Source organism: Periplaneta americana, chromosome 13 (assembly GCF_040183065.1).
Source record: "Periplaneta americana isolate PAMFEO1 chromosome 13, P.americana_PAMFEO1_priV1, whole genome shotgun sequence".
Lineage (NCBI taxonomy): Eukaryota > Metazoa > Arthropoda > Insecta > Blattodea > Blattidae > Periplaneta > Periplaneta americana.
In genome coordinates this window covers 38,490,653-38,507,551 of record NC_091129.1, presented here as the reverse complement: position 1 = coordinate 38,507,551, position 16,899 = coordinate 38,490,653, and the positions used below count along the sequence as shown (strand labels likewise).

The 16,899-nt window shown below is 34.9% G+C and overlaps 1 protein-coding gene across 1 annotated transcript in view; it reads left to right on the top strand.

Annotated features, from left to right (window-relative positions):
* The window catches only part of LOC138711813 (alpha-tocopherol transfer protein-like), a 56,385-nt gene that overhangs the window by 15,016 nt on the left and 24,470 nt on the right, over positions 1-16,899 (top strand). The window contains exon 4 of the mRNA XM_069843065.1: positions 8,832-9,081. Coding sequence (XP_069699166.1) covers positions 8,832-9,081 — 250 coding nt within the window. The remainder of the gene's footprint in view (positions 1-8,831; positions 9,082-16,899) is intronic.

Here is a 16,899-nt window from a genome sequence, read left to right as displayed (position 1 = left end):
TAACGTAACATTTAAATGACGTGATTCATTGTGAATTTTCAGAGAGGACAGTCTGACAATAGTTGCTTGGAATTAATTTGACACTATATTATGTAATATAGCCATTATATTATATGACTTAATTTCTGAAACGCATGATTATGATGAGGTAGCGCAGTTTTGTTCCCAAACGTACAGAGAATCGAGTAGTTTCGTCTGGCAGCGACAGCAGTTACGTCACATGGATACGTAAGCAAGGTCGAACTGTAAGCAGGCACGTATAGGGCCATTAAATAAATAATAATGATGTAATGTATTATGAATACGCCCCTGTAACGTCACGTAACATAGAAACAACATTCTCTTAGTTTAAACAAATGTTATGTGATGTTCGTAAAAGATGTGGATTTCATAACCTCAGAATATATGTTTTCTTTTACTGCAACGGGATAGGTCTTGATAAACGAATTATTATTTGTATATATTGTATGAAATATAAATACTGATAATTTTGATATTGATTTTTGTTATTATTATGTTGTCCCTGTAACGTCATGTGACGTAGGAAGAACATTTTCTTAGCTTCAACAAATGTTTACTGGCAGTTATAGTAAAAGATATGAATTTCATAATCTCAGAGTATATTGTTCTATAATATATATTGTATATAATAATATATAATATAGACAATAATAATAGTAAACATGATACACATTAACTGTAAATACTCTATAAAGCATATATCCAATTAATTTATCTAACGAAATCAACTCCATTACGGTGAACAAAAACATATACTGTATATTCCGAAATTGTGAGATACATATCTTTTACTATAACTGCCAGTAAAATTTTGTTTAAGCTAAGAAAATGTTCTTCCTACGTCACATGACGTTACAGGGACAAAATAATAATAGCAAAAGTCAATATAGGCTCTACAAATTATCAATATTTATATTTTATATAATATATTTTTATTTATTTTTATTTTATTTATTTACTAGCCGTACCCGTGCGCTCAGCTGCAGCTGTTAGAAATAAATATAAAGTAATTACATAATTAAATTAGGACGTTTGATCCAGGGAACATTCATGTTTGATAGAACGATAAATCGTTTAATATGTTACTTAACTTAAATTGTATTTAAATAATTAAAATGCGATCATTTTGTTCCAGAGAGAACTCTTTTGGTGCAATGACAATTCCTTTAACATGTTTCCTATTTGTTATTACATGCAACCTTAGTTTAATGAAGATTGCCATATCATTTATTTTTAATGTGTAAACTTTATATTACTTGCTATATGTTTCCATTGAATTATGGTAATAACTTAATTTTAACCCTTGTTTTCCACGTTTTCAGTAAATGGCGCTAGGCCCACTATGGTTCTGAACCCTTTAAATAACTTAAATAGTGATACAGCATATACTGTATAATGGTATTTAATTATATTTATTTCTTTCGAAAATGTAAGAATTCACGATCTCCTATGTATAATTGCCATGGAATGAATAAATGTGTTTTTTTTCCTACTCAAAAATTTTATATTTTGCACATAGGAGTTACTGTAGGAACAACAACGCTATAATCTGAGGTGGCGTGAAAATGTATTATATTGTTATTTTAAAAGTTTTGTATATCCTAAAATATTAGTCCTATCAAAATTTTGCATAGAATAAAACGTATCGGAAATCATTTTTAAAGAAACTTTTGTTATATAATATTTTTCACAAAAATCAATAATAAGCGAGATATTTCGATTTATTTCATTCAGGCCCCCTTATAACCACCCTTTTAAATAACGTATTTTGAATGCCATATAGCCTAAAATCTAAGTTACAACGAACTTAATTTATATTCCAATTTTCATCGAAATCCGTTTAACCATTATCGCGTGTAAAGGTAACAAACATCCAGACAGACAGACAGACAGACAGACATACAAACAAAAATTTCAGAAAAGCGATTTCCGGTTTCAGGACGGTTAATTATACACGTTAACACCAATTATTTTTGGAAAATCGAAAACTACCAGAAAAATTTTGGCTACAGATTTATTATTAGTATAGATTAATTTATTTCATCAATCTTTGTTCAAGTCATGGCGGATTAGATGAGTTCCAGTTCTTAATCCGCAATCACTCTCTATACAAATATTACAAAAAGTAATACATATTGAACCTATAAGTATCCACTGTACAGCGTAATAATAATAATAATAATAATAATAATAATAATAATAGTAATAATAATAACAATAATAATACTAACAATAAACTAATAATAAGTATAGCTCTTGTATTTAAAACTCTTACTTTAACTTTTTCGTTTCTATACTCAATCTCTTAAAAATTATTCTGTTAACTTATTGAATACTCTTCGTAATTTCCTATCGTGTCCGACTACCCAATATTTATAATCCCATATCCGTTAGAGCTTTGACTTTCTCTTCCTATCTAATTTTAACTCTAAAATAAAATTTTCCTAATTTATGCAGATTGCTGGCATTTAGAGGACCATTCATTTTTATAGGCTGCTATAGCGTTTATTTGTAGACATTTTTTATCCACCCAACCATTTCTCAAATCATTCGTTGTCTGACACTTTAACGCAATATGCATAGCGTCTTCCGCTAGTCCATACAAAGTACATTTATCCTTCTGTACGTTCCCTCCCTTTTTCTTGAGCCTCCAGATACCTATCTCCGCCATGTCACGCCTGTTCTCTCTTCCCTTTAATTTAGTCTAATATATTCTTCCTTTTCCCAAAACTGTTTAACATCCCTATAGTATTTTAGTGATTCTATGTCTTTAATATTACTAAAAATATTTTGTCTCGAAATTTCGTTTGCCCTCTCTTTTACTATTCTTCCAATAGTTTTCGTGTTTATAGCCTAGATCCCAGTTCTCTCCATACCCAATTTAGACCTAATCTGTTTATTTCTCGTTCCCTCTTTCAGTCAATTCGATTTCCAATTAGCGGCTTCCATACAAAATATATATGTTTTCATAATTGCTGAATCATTCCTAAACAGAATATTACCTAAATATTTTATTTTTCTTTATAGAATAATTCCCAAGACTCGAATCGGTTCCCATTTCTAGTAACGCTGCCAGGTTAGAAGCATTCTCCGGTATTCCTAGAAATTTTTTTACACATTTTGGCTCTTACTTTATCGATGTTTCTGCTGGATAACCTACTACCCCAGATTTCAATATTATACAATATTTTGGTTGAGAAAACTCTTCACACCAATATTCGACATTTATTTAAGCATCTGTCTATTGCTTGGAGCGCATTCTTTCCTTTATTCAGTGACAATTAATTTTGCAACTTCCAATTTTCCCTACTGTCTATTATCACTCCTACGTACTTGAATCTGAAAAACCAATCAATTGGAATTTTATTTACGTACCATTTCTCTTTCTTACTATGCATGTTCCCTTTTAGCAGATTAGGACTTTTGATTTCTTTTTGTTTATTTTCAGATCCCAAGTTATACAGAAGCTATTAATTTCGTTAATTGCCTCTTGAAGCCCGTTGACCGAAAATACTCCAATAGCGCAGTCATCTACAAAAGTAGCCCCGGAATTGGTATGTTATATTACACTATGCAATGAGAATTCACATTTGCTACATTATCTAAAATATCATTAATAAATATGTTAAATAAATAAGGGCTCAGGTTACATCCTTGTCTCACTCCTCTCGTTTACTCGATCAATTTGGACAGATTTCCATCTGCTAGCCTAATCCTAAAACCCACATCTCTATACACTGATTTTATATTTTCTAAAAATGAGGAACTTATACCAATTTTTCCATTTCGTACCACAATTTCTCTCTGTTAATAATTGAATCAAAAGCCTCTTCTAAATCAATAAAGCACCAGTACATACAAACTATTTTAGAATTTAGATATTTTTCAATTATGGCTTTAATGATCAAAATGTTATCACTTGTTCTTCTCTTTTCTCTGAATCCGCTCTGAAAGTCCGAGATGATATCATACCTCTCCATCCATGCTTAATCTTCTTATTAGCAGACCTGTATAAATAATTCTAATGCACTAAAAGAGTTATATGCCCCTATAGTTATTCATATCTTTTTCATCCTCTTTCTCTTTGTAAATTGGTAAAAGTATTGCTCAAGCCCACGAATCCGGGATCCTGAACCTTTTTCTCATTCTGTTAAACATTTTCACTAATATTTTTAACCAACTCTCCTTCCTACTAAATTCTTTCCAACACTGCATGGGAATTCCATCTACTCCCGCAGATTTCTTGTTTTTTAATTTAAATATAAAGCCTCTAAGTTCCTCTAATTTAAAATCCTCATCGAATATTTCATTATGTCTCTCATTTATGCCGCACCGCAGGTATATGGACTCTCATCACCCATAAATTTTTCTCATTAATTTATTAAAATATCTCAGCCAATTATACAACATATACAAATAATTCATTTATCAAAACTTATCCCAGTGCAGTGAGCGAAAACATATTTTCTGAGGATATGAAATGCAAATCTTTTACGAACATCACATAACATTTGTTTAAACTAAAAGAATATTGTTTCTACATTATATGACATCACATGGGCATATTTACAATACAGTACATAATTATTATTTAATGGCCCCATGCATACCTGCCTGCAATTAGACATTGCTTACATATTCACGTGACGTAACAGCTGTAGCTACCAGACGAAACTACTCGACCCTGTGTGAGTTTGGGAACGAAAATGCGCTGCCTAATTATGATATATAGTAGGTATCTACTAGTGTCGTACATTTCAAGCTCTATTTTCGGTTCAAGTTTGTCGAGCGTGACAAGAACCGTAGTCTGCTTTGAAGAAGGGGATCTATCACAGATCACTCCGACTTGCGTCTTGTATGATCTGTGCCCTTGAAGTTTACCTGGCTTCTCCTACCTTCCCCTCCCATCTCATCATGCTTTCAGCTGAGTAAAGATTTTAGAACAATCCTTGTGAAATTTTATTTAGCTGTAAGGACAGGTAATTATTATTACAAAAATATGATTAAACATCGACAGAAATATACGTACATATAGGTATATCACATTATGTTTTAAAAATACACGACAGTTATTACTATACCAATTGCCGACAGAAAATGTCTATAATTACATTCTTTATGTGATATTCAAATTAATCACAATTGCTCGGACACAATATTTGTGTGACTATACGGATGATGAAAGTCTTAGGGACATGCATTACAAGCACTATGTTCGATTCAAATTAGTGGAGCATGAGGAAATTCGGCATTCTTCGATGTTCGCTCTGCAAGACAAGGCCTGTCGTGTTTTTTCCTCCTTGTTATAAAATTATCGCTCTGCTCCATTCCCACACCATCATATTTTAGCATAGTTTTTCATATTAAATATGACATAAGACAAAGTTTCTAATGTCTTGGTTGTCTTTCTCATGTTCGAACATTGCACGACAGTATTTTAGACCGCTTAAGGATATCTTGCGATTAGTTTTCATATGGAATAAGAGGAAGTTTGCAATGTCTTGGTTTTCTCTCTTATGTTTGAACATTGCAGAGTACTAGTCGGTACTTCGAATACATGAGGTTTTTAAATATATTTTGTTTCATTTATTTATAGGCTATGTCTATTTTTGTGAATATTTATTCATATTAATAACAAAAAAGTTACCTACACTCATTACTATGCGTAAGTTTGCAAGATATGTGCCTGATACCCTTATGCAGTTAAAGCATAAAGGCGAATGGAGAAAAGGAACTCTGGAAAAAGGCACTGAACATATATAGGCTAAGGAAAGGGGAAGATTGAACAAACGCAAAGGGAGTTTCGCTTCTACAGAGGCTTGGCAAATATGAACCGAACATAAGACCTCTTACCGGTTTTCAATGGACTCGGTTATTTTAGTTTACATGCTTCACTTCCACGTGCTGTTGGGATGCCTACGGGGTACGGCGAAGTTTGTTGTATCTTGACATCCGCTCACATATTCGAACATTGCACACTAGTATCTAACCCATTAATGGCATCATTCTTTGTGCCACTCTGTTTCACATGACTTGGACTTACACTGTTCTTCAAATAAAAGTGAATTTCATTGCAGTAAACTTTACAGGAGAGCATAAAAACTATAGACTTGCCATATAAGAGTGAGCCCACTCAGATATATATTTGTATGATTAAAAAACAAAAGTTTAAAGTAATACTTGGGTTATTCTTTTTTAAAGAATGGTAGCCTATACAAAGAACACATAGCACGGAAAAAATGTCAAATTATGTTTATATTGCACTTGTTATATTTCTCAATTCAGATCTTCACTTATAAGAACATAACTTTTCAAAATAAGGTATCCAACACTTCGTAAAATTTTACAAAAATAGGTTCTCTAGTTTACAGTATATCCACCAACGAGACTTTTAGCTTGACGTTGTTGTCTCCGCCTTTACGGGTAAGCTCAAAGATGTAGCCAGTGCCGAGAAGAGTAATGATGATGATGATGGTGATGATGATTTATTTAACCTGGCAGAGTTAAGGCCATACGGCCTTCTCTAACACTCAACCAGGAGTAAAACTGCGTTACAAAAAATACTACAAATTTACAAAGTACACTACAATTTTACACACAGTACTCAGTAAGATAATAATAATAAAATGCAAACAACAAATAAGTAGAAATCAGATATAATATATAACATACAGAAAAAATGGAAAAAGTATAATAAAATGTGAACAGCAGGTCAAAATAAATTAGACATGGGCCTACAAAGTATAAAAAATAAAACAATTATTGGTAATAATAATAATAATAATAATAATAATAATAATAAATCAGAATAGTGGTAAAATAATAATAATAATAATACTAATAGTAGTAATAAAATAGTGCAGTACAAAGCATACAATGAATACAATATCTTTAGGTACACACAGTGAGGAAAATTATGATTATATATAGCTCAACTTATCACATTATAGATATACCATTATCGGAAAATATGAAAACAAAAATATAAAATAAATTAAATATCACTAGAACATAAAAAATGTGAATACGTGGGAAACATGCAATACAACACTTGTCATTATAATAAGTTAGTTTGGCAACTCGTCATAAGATAATTTTTTAACTTGGATTTGACAGATTTCAATGTTCGGCAGCCCTTGACTTCAGGCAGCAGAGGGTTCCACTGACGAGAGGTAACAACAGTGAAAGATGAGGAATACAGAAATGATGTGTGATGTGGAATTTCTAGCGTGTTATCGCGTTGTGATCGAGTATTAATATTATGATAGCGAGAGAGAGTATGAAAACGAGCGAATAAATAATAGGGGGATGAAGTGTGCATAATTCGATATAAGAGAGAAAGTGAGTGCAGATTTCCCCTCTCATGTAACCTAAGCCATGATAACTTCTCGAAAGAAGGTGAGATATGATCATAGTATCGAACATTACAAATGAAGCAGACCCACGCGTTATGAGCACGCTGTAGTTTCTGAGCGGAATCAATCCTGAGATCACTGAAGAAAACGTCGCAATAATCGAAGTGAGGTAGAATGAATGTCTGTACCAGCGTCTGTAGACTTCTTAGTTCGTCAGATACTATCCAGAGTGCACAACAGGCGGTGGATATAAATTACAATCCTAGTGGTGATGATGGAGAATAATTGTTAGGATATCATAAGGACACCGGCATACCCGGGGAAAAGCATGGACCACGAGCTCGACCAACACAAGTTGAAATTCAGGGTGAATCCACCGGGTCCATTAGCTAATAAGTCTATAGATTTTGCATTGAGCCATCGTAGCACTGCTTCTCTAGTATTGCAATTTTCTTTTCTTGTATTGAAACAATACTCTTGCAAGTGGATACATTCTTTGTGTATTTGTTTAATGGTCAACATAACATCCAACACAATCTTCTGGTCATTTTATTATTTTTAAGCTTAAAGTTGCTGCAGTAACACAGTTATTTGGAATTGAACATATTCTCAAACAAATTTTATTTTTCAAGTAGGTCTACAGTAACTCCAAACAAAAGCTTTCTAAATACCAGTACACAAATTCCACAATTTTGGACATCTGGCCGAAATCTATGGCTGACCACTAGGATCCAGAATACAAAGCAGAGGTTAAATGAAAAATACAATATGATTGCGGAGAGAATACGGAACAATGTTAATGTAAAAATAAAGTACAATTTGATTTCGGAGAAACATAAGATGAAAATACATTGAAGAGTAATGAAATGAAGTGAAAAAAAAATACATGGATAACGAATCTCTCAATACTATTAGACAAATTTTGTTAATGTCCTCATTAGAAAATTTGAGAGAAAGGAGAATGGTTTTTGTTAACTTAAATGAAATTCCCCTAGCGCCAAAATGAAGTCCTTTCACTTCCCATGTATTAATATTCATTTTGTATCTCTCACTGAAGTGAGGAATACATGGGTTGTAAATAGACTTCTTTTCATCGTTAAAGTTATTGGCTTGTTGATCATCCTTCTCAAAACGGACAGTGGGGTCAAGAATGAGGCTTCTTTAATTCCGGCGATCGATGGCTATAAAGTCTGTTCTTCTCGTTGAACCATTCTCAGCCAAGCAGTCCACTTCTTCGTAAACCTCCTACTTTGCCTTCCGAAGAGTGGTTGCGATGGAGCTTCTCACTTTATGGTGGCGATTGTTCCTCAGTAGTTCTCCTTTAGGGCAATAAAATTTGCCTTTTCTGTATTATATGAATTTAATATGGTAACAGCGAAATCATTTATTGAACAAATGTACATGTTTCAATAACAATTTATTTAACCACTGAAATTTAATATTGTCTTTTTTCAGATACTACACACCTATGCCCCAGATGGCGCCGGAATATGATCGAGTAGTATGTTTCGGGGTTCTGTCAAATGACCCAACAGATTTTGTGATAGAAGATTGGTACAGAATGTCTCTGATGACTTTCGAAATCAGAATGTGTGAGGACTACAGTCTCAGAGACATCTTCGTCATTGATTTGGCCCATTACACTCTCGGGCACGTGACCAAGTTTTCATTTCCGTCCATGAAGAAAGCCGAAACCTGCATTGTGGTAATTCCTTCTTTTAATATCTTATTCAGCGCAGTGCCTGTTATGAAAATTCAGATGAACTTTCTTAGATGATACGTATAGGTAGGTCTTGTTAGTTTACTTATAAGAGCAAATTATTTCGCGAACTCTCAGTGTGAGTGCCGTAAACCTAGATGTGACGCATTCTGAGAAATCTGTTCCAGTTAAGACTTACTCCTGCCATATTGATACAATGACTGGGGTAGGATTGCAAAACGTTTCTCTGATTTAACCAGACAACTTAAATTTCAGCTATTTTCGTGCTTCAGAAAAAGTACGCTTATGAACATTTCTCTTCTGTCATTGAACAAAATAACAAAATTTCTTCAAAGCAATTGAAGGGCTCCCTGCAAAAGCGAGGCAGCTCCACTTTTAAAAGTTATGGAAAACCACAAAAAACGTTCTAAAAAATTAAATTTTAACTGAGTTTCTTTCCTTTTCCAGACTATGTTCTAGGTACCTATGAGTTTCATTTTATCATTCAACCTTTTATTATAATCAGCAATTTAGGGGGGTAAAATATAAACAAATAATGAAGCTATTCACTTTTTGCAATACAATTGGATATTGCTACTCACTTTTGCACCGAATTCACAATTTCTTTGTCGATATCATATCTTAAACTACAAAAAAGAGATAGCAAAATATGTCGTATAAACATGTATCTTAATCTCAATGTTTTCAGAGTTAAACTAATTTGAAGTTGTTAGTAAATACCTTCATTCTTTAGTTTTAAGGATAAAACAATATTACAAATAGAGAATGAACTATTCTGAAGTATGATTTCTTTAATTGGTAGTGTTCTGAAGGTAAAATATGTGTTATTTGTTTCGTACAGATTTTGTTTTTCAATTTTTAACTAAAAATTACATTATTCTCACGCACTTATCACAACAATTAATACAAAACATACGACTTTCGGAACTTCATTCTGTCTAACTATGTACCTATATTAATGTACAGTCTTAACGAATATCAGAAAAAAGTGAATTGTTAGAAATGTTAGTCGGTTATCTTTGTTACTGATTGAAAAAGAAATATCGAAGTGTCTGTGTGTGTGTTTGTATACTGCAAACAAACCCTTCTATAGTCAAAAAAAACTGTGAAGCTAGGAAATCCGATTGGTTACAGTGTGTTTCACGAAGAAATATTCGTCCTTCTGTTGACTGGAATCGTGTGGTTTACAAAATTGAAAAATGTTTTGAGGAATATCATGGGACTACACTAAACAATTTCAAAAGCGTAGAACAAACATTTGCAAATATAAGGAACGAAAAGATCTCTAGTAGATCTATGGACCAATCGTTATTGAATGATTCTCCACAACTCGATCATCATAAAAGCTCTCACCAAACGCCGACAAGGGCAGAAAAAATGCAAATCGTCTACAACTAGACGTAAGACACTGAAGAAAATTAAGAAAATCATCAACTACTTAATGTGAGCACAATAATATAATATTCTTCACAGAGAGTCATTCTGTAATATTTTCATATTTCGTTGTAAAGTAATAAGTGTTTCAGCAATGTCAAAAGAGCTCACAGTAATTGAAAATTTGTTTGGGATCACAATAGTCTTTTTTTGAATGCCATAATTATCTTCAGTTTATTGCTTTCCATAGTACGAGGCATGTTAAAGGCCAAGCCTTGACGGCAGATGACGACACGAGCAGTGCGTGACGGATCTGTTGGCCAGTACCTTCCAATCTATCTTCCTTGGGTTAAACCGTAAGTAAGGTCTTTAATTTCAGGAAGTTATTCTTACAGATATGTCAAGCTAAAAGTTTAATACAATTTTGCTCGTTTTGCATTCTTTTCGAGATAAAAATTGTTTTATATGAAACATTTCATGGCTCGTTTTGGGAAAGCCATTGATTTAATTCCCAAAATGCTAAGTCATTTTAACAGACCAATGAATTATGATAACCAATTACTGAAAAAATATTAGTTTTATCCTTCAAATGTACAGAAATTTGATACGAGCCAGTATAACAATGTAAAGTTCTTTTGCAGAGCGAAAAGTTACATTTGTTCGGATCAAATTTATGTACGTTTAAAAGAAAAAACTAAAATTATTTAAATAATTTATTATCATAATGCATAATATACTACATAGATGACATTAAGATATATGGATTATATTCGGAAACTAATGGGAAGCCATAAAAAGGAAAGACTGGAGAATGCTAGGTTAGAAGTGAAAGACTTGCCCTTGGGCAAACACTTTGAATGAATGAATGAATGAATGAATGAATGAATGAATGAATGAATGAATGAATGAATGAATGAATGAATGAATGAATGAATGAATAGACTGCTCTCTTAAAATGACTGAGCATACTGGAAAATTAATTAATGGCTTTCTCAGATACGCTAAGATATGTTTAATAAAAAGAATTTTTATCTCAAAAGAAGCAACAACGACCAAAACTGTATTAAACATTCTTCTTTGAGATTTGTCAAAGAAAAAGCCCCTGAACTTACAGTTCGCTCTGTATAGGCCTACATCTGCAGGAGCTGCCTCCTTTTTGCAACGAAACGATTGGGAGCTCAGTTACAATTCCACTGTAACTTATTACGAAATGCTCGGAATCACACCGTTTTTGTATTAAAATGTCGGGCATATTTTTAACGCAGAAACAAGCAAAACATTACTTTCACCACAAAATGGAGCCATTCCCTTTTTGTAAAGAGCTTTTCCATTAGTTTATGGTTTTACCTAATTTTGACGTGAATACGTTTTTTTAAAATCAGACCAACATATCATGGGCTACCAGGACGGAGACTGCGATATAACTTTTGTAGGTGATTCATTCTGACACTAAACTGCGTGACTAATAACACTATTGAAATAAATGAAGTCTCGTTCAATGGGGAATACGACTACGATGCGAGGCGCAGTTGGGGGCACGAGTAATTGGAAGTCACTTTGGGCGTGGGTAAAAGTTTCCTGGCAGTATATCTCGCGACTGCGATAGGCTAGCGTTCTGCTTTTGGTGCCAAACGAAACATCTCGTCTAGACCTGGCGATTTAAGCTATCCGTATTCATCTAAAAACCCACGGCCATGTTGCCGACAGAGCCAAGCCCGATTCTTTCAGAAAAATTGATATTACAGGATAAATAAACTGCAAATATAGTAGGTAAGTTCATCATGTCGGAAATCACTCGAACTCCGACATGATGAACTTATCTAAGTTACTATCTTTGTAACACCCTTCGCGTGAATGAAATATGCATCTGTGCGATATGGCATTCAGTTTACGAAATTGATTGCATTACTACGAATTATCTCTTGTGTATCCGGACTTTCCTTTCTTTTCAGACTCAGCAAGATATGTAAGTATATCGTACACAGAAATGAATCTACTGAAATTGCCTTCCTAAACTGGTATTCAGTGCTGCAACGGTTTGGTACATTCCGTTATTTTTTTTTTTAATTAAGGTTTATTTAAAGACGCTCGCAACTGCCGAGGTCATATCAGTATCGCCGGTGTGCCGGAATTTTGTCCCGCAGGAGTTCTTCTAAATGCCAGTAAATCTGGCAGGTGCCTCTCGCATTTAAGCACATTTAAATGACATCGACCTGGGACGGGGTCGAACCCACAACCTCGAGAACAAAAAGCCATCGCTATACCAACTGCGCTACCGAGGCTGACCTACATTTAGTTGACTTATTTTTAAAACCTCGTAACTGCATTAGGAAATTTAACTTTTCATTTTTTTATACCCCAGCTAAGATTTTGTATGCGTTTGTTACAAGGGTGATTCAGACCACCCGTAAAAGTAATTTCGGAAACTAGTACATTAAATTTTTTGAGATAAAAATATAATTATTACTAAAACACATGTGAACTTTCACTTGACCTTGAAGTCATCAATCAGCCTTAAGAGGAAATAGAGTCAGTGGCGTATTATTTTAAAATTTCAAATGGGAGTCGTGGTCAAATATGGTACCATTTGATAGAGCTTTTAAAAAAAAACTTTATAGGAAAAGTTTTTATTAATTCCTACTCTTTCAATGAGAAAACTTACGAAAATGCAATGAGTGATTCAGACTATCCGTAAGTAATTTATTTCGGAAACTAGTGCATTAAAATTTTCCAGACAAAAATATTTAGCAATAAAGCACATGTGAACTTTCATTTGAGCTTGATTTCATCAAACAGCCTTAACAGGAAGTAGGGTCAGTGACGTATCAGTTTAAAGTTTCAAATGGGAGTCGGGGTCAAATAAGGTACCATTTGATAGAGCTCTTCAAAACAAAGAACTTTCATACGAAACTTTTTATCAATTCCTACTCTTTCAATGAGAAAACGTACGAAAAACATTCCATCAATATTGAGAAATGTTACAATACGAAAATGTAAAGAGTCCACACCTGTGGAGTAACGGTCAAAGCGTCTGGCTGCGAAACCAGGTGGCCCGGGTAAGAATCCCGGTCGGGACAAGTTGCCTGGTTGAGGTTTTTTCCGGGGTTTTCCCTCAACCCAATACGAGCAAGTACTGGTTAACTTTCGGTGCTGGACCCCGGACTAATTTCACCGACATTATCACCTTCATTTCATTCAGACGCTAAATAACCTAGATGTTGATACAGCGTCGTAAAATAACCCAATAAAATAAAAAAAAATATAAAGAAGACAATTAATGTTGATAGATGTTACTCAAGGACTGAACAATGCCATTAAATTTTACAAATGTTCGAACTGTCTGCCGTTCTGAGCAGCACGCATCCGTACCTTTCTTCTAACACTGTCAGCGACTCCTAACACTTTGGTGTGGTCAAGTAACTGGAAGGTCTCTCGAATTCGCTGTTTCATGTCATCTTTTGTTGTGGGACGATCTTGATAGACGATGTTTTTAACCGTCCCCAAAGATAGAAATCCAAAGGATTCAAGTCAGGAGATCGTGCTGGCCATGACACAGGACCTCACCTGTTTGTAGTACGTAGGAGGTACTTGTAATCACTCTTAACTTTTAGATACTTATTTTATTAGTCACAAAAGTAATTGTAAAACTAGAAAAATGTACATACGCATGTACAGCGAAAACAAAACACTTTCTTCTTACTGTACATTGTTAGTCAAGGCTATCTGGGCTTATTACCTGGCAAAGTACAGTGTACATGTAGACCTGGCCGTAGATGCTGTATTGCGGTAACTGAAGGAAAGGCTGCTGAGAGAGCAAAGGGGAAGGGGCAGTTTACTTGTATTCACCCCTCGAAGATACTGCCGGCCACCAGGTCTACAATCAGCCAGGTAATTGTGTGTGTGTACTATGTCAACATTAAATGTACTTACCTAGTTTGCATTTTCTTCTCGTAACACTTCTCAGTATTAATGACATTCAATTTTCGTACTTTTTCTCATTGAAATAGTAGTAATCGATAGCTTCTCATTCCTTATTAATAAGAATTATAAGCAAAAGTTCATTTATGCAAGTCAGTGTTACGTAGGTTTATATTTACTAACAGAAACACGTTGTCTATACACTTCTGTAACAGTGAGAGGTTTACCATTTTGACTCCATCCGTTCGTTGCTGTGGCATCTCTAAACATTTAAGTAAAACTGAACTCTGAACAACTGTGGGTGATTGGTGTATGTTCTGACGTAATGATCTGATCATGCAATGTATTAAAACCAGGACACAGTGATTGGGAACGCAAATCTTGCTGGAAAATATTAATAACTTTTCTCCTATCTAACAGATTTTCATTAAGAATTGTACAGTTATTATAAAAGTATATTTGTTTCGTATACAAACTCTGATTCACTGGTCGACAAGGTTTTCTTCACAAGAAATCTGATTAGTGATTCTAGTGCAGTTTTTCGTACTGAATTCAGATATGTGGTCAGAATTTTTCCATCAGGCACAGTTTTTTTTGTGACAGCTACTTTTTAAAATCAGATTTTACCGTTTTCTTTGACCTGTCATAGGAACCGTTACCTCATATGTAGCGATTTTATCCAAGCTGTATTTAAGGAAATGATTTGTAATATTATGCTGAAGCACCATAAAACAATCCTGTGCAGGTTCATTCATGTTTGGACATGCTCAGACCTGTTCATCCGGCATTGTGATGTGTCAGTATCGAGCTCGCCGTGAGTTTGTTCAGTAGTGAGATAGTTCCTTCCTTTCTTTTCGGAAGTGTATTGTGTATGTAGTGTTTTAGTGCTTAGTGTTGTTCATCATGCCAAGAAAGTGTGTAAATCATGTAGACAGTTTCTGCTATATTTGTGGTGAGCTGACCTTCAAGTCTCAGAGGCGACATTTGACCCCACTTGTAAATAAGTGTTATCAACTTTACTTTGGCTGTCAGGCTGGTGATTTTGATAAGAACTGGGCCCCAAATACATGCTGTGTTTCGTGTGTTAGATTGCTGACTGGATGGAAAAAGGGTACACATCGTATGCCATTTGCAATTCCTATGATTTGGAGGGAACCGAAGGATCATTTAAGTGATTGTTATTTCTGTTTGACAAATATTACAGGAATCACATCTAAAACAAAACATACAGTTAGGTATCCTAATTTTAAATCTGCAATAAGACCTGTCTTACACAATGAACAGTTCCCTGTACCAGTATATGCCGATACGACCTTAGGTAATAACTCTGATTCTGACCTAACTGAAACTGATAATGCTTCAGATGGAAATAAAAGTGATCCTACATTTGAAGCCAATACCTGTTCATCAGAACCATACTTTCCCAATCAGAAAGACCTTAATGACCTGATTCGGGATTTAAATCTGTCTAAACAGCAAGCTGAAGGTTTAGCTTCCAGACTCAAAGGGTGGAATCTACTCCAAAAAGATGTAAGAATATGTAGTTATCGTGGCCGCCATAGTGATTTCAAGGACTGCTTCTCTGAAGAAAATGGTATTGTGTTCTGTAATGATATTTGTTCATGTATGATTTGAGGCTTTCTCGGCGTTGGTTCGCTAATATGTTTTCGCGGGATATCAGCCGAGTTAAGATTTTGGAATGCTCCAAGCTTTCGACTGCTATCTCTGCAGCCATCTTCAGGGAAGTGATGTCCGAACAGAAAGTCGAAAGGTTATATAGATGTTAGGCTGTCTCAGGTGAAACGGGATTGGTTGGCGGATCGGCCAATCCGGGGCCGGGAATTGTCATCGCTCGTAAGCTGCGCCCCTCCCGGGATTCCTGCGTGAAGTTTGGCGGGCGGCGAGCCCTGTTCCGCCGGTTGGAATCGGTTGCCGTCCTCGGTCCGTGATCTTCATGACCTTGATTGTAAGAGGGCCTGAGTTGGTCTAAGGCCGGTGTCCATGCCTGACTGAGCTGGAGTCCACTGTCTCTGTTAAAGTTGTTTTTCTCCAGCTGGATCTCTATGGCCTCCTTGATTGTACGATCCCAGTAGTGGCTTGATTTGTTAATGACCTTGGTGTGGTCAAACAGTATTTTATGCTCCTTTTCTATGCTGTGTTGCGCCACTGCAGATTTTTCCGGGTAATACAGCCTCAGGTTCCTCTTATGTTCTTTGATTCTGTCTTCTATTGTGCGGCCAGTCTGCCCTATGTATACTTCGCCACACTCGCATGGAATCTTGTAAATCCCTGGAGTCCTTAAGCCCTGAATGTCTTTAACCTGACGTAGATGACTCCGGATTTTGCTCTGTGGTTTATGTTCCAATATGCTGGCTGACTACTGTTGGACCAAGAAGACAGACGTTCCAGATGCAAAATATGCCCGAAAATCACTATCTACCACTTGCTAGGTAAGACAGAATGAGTAGTTATAATGTTGAGTTAGAGAGCTAGTTACAGATTTTTTTAGAA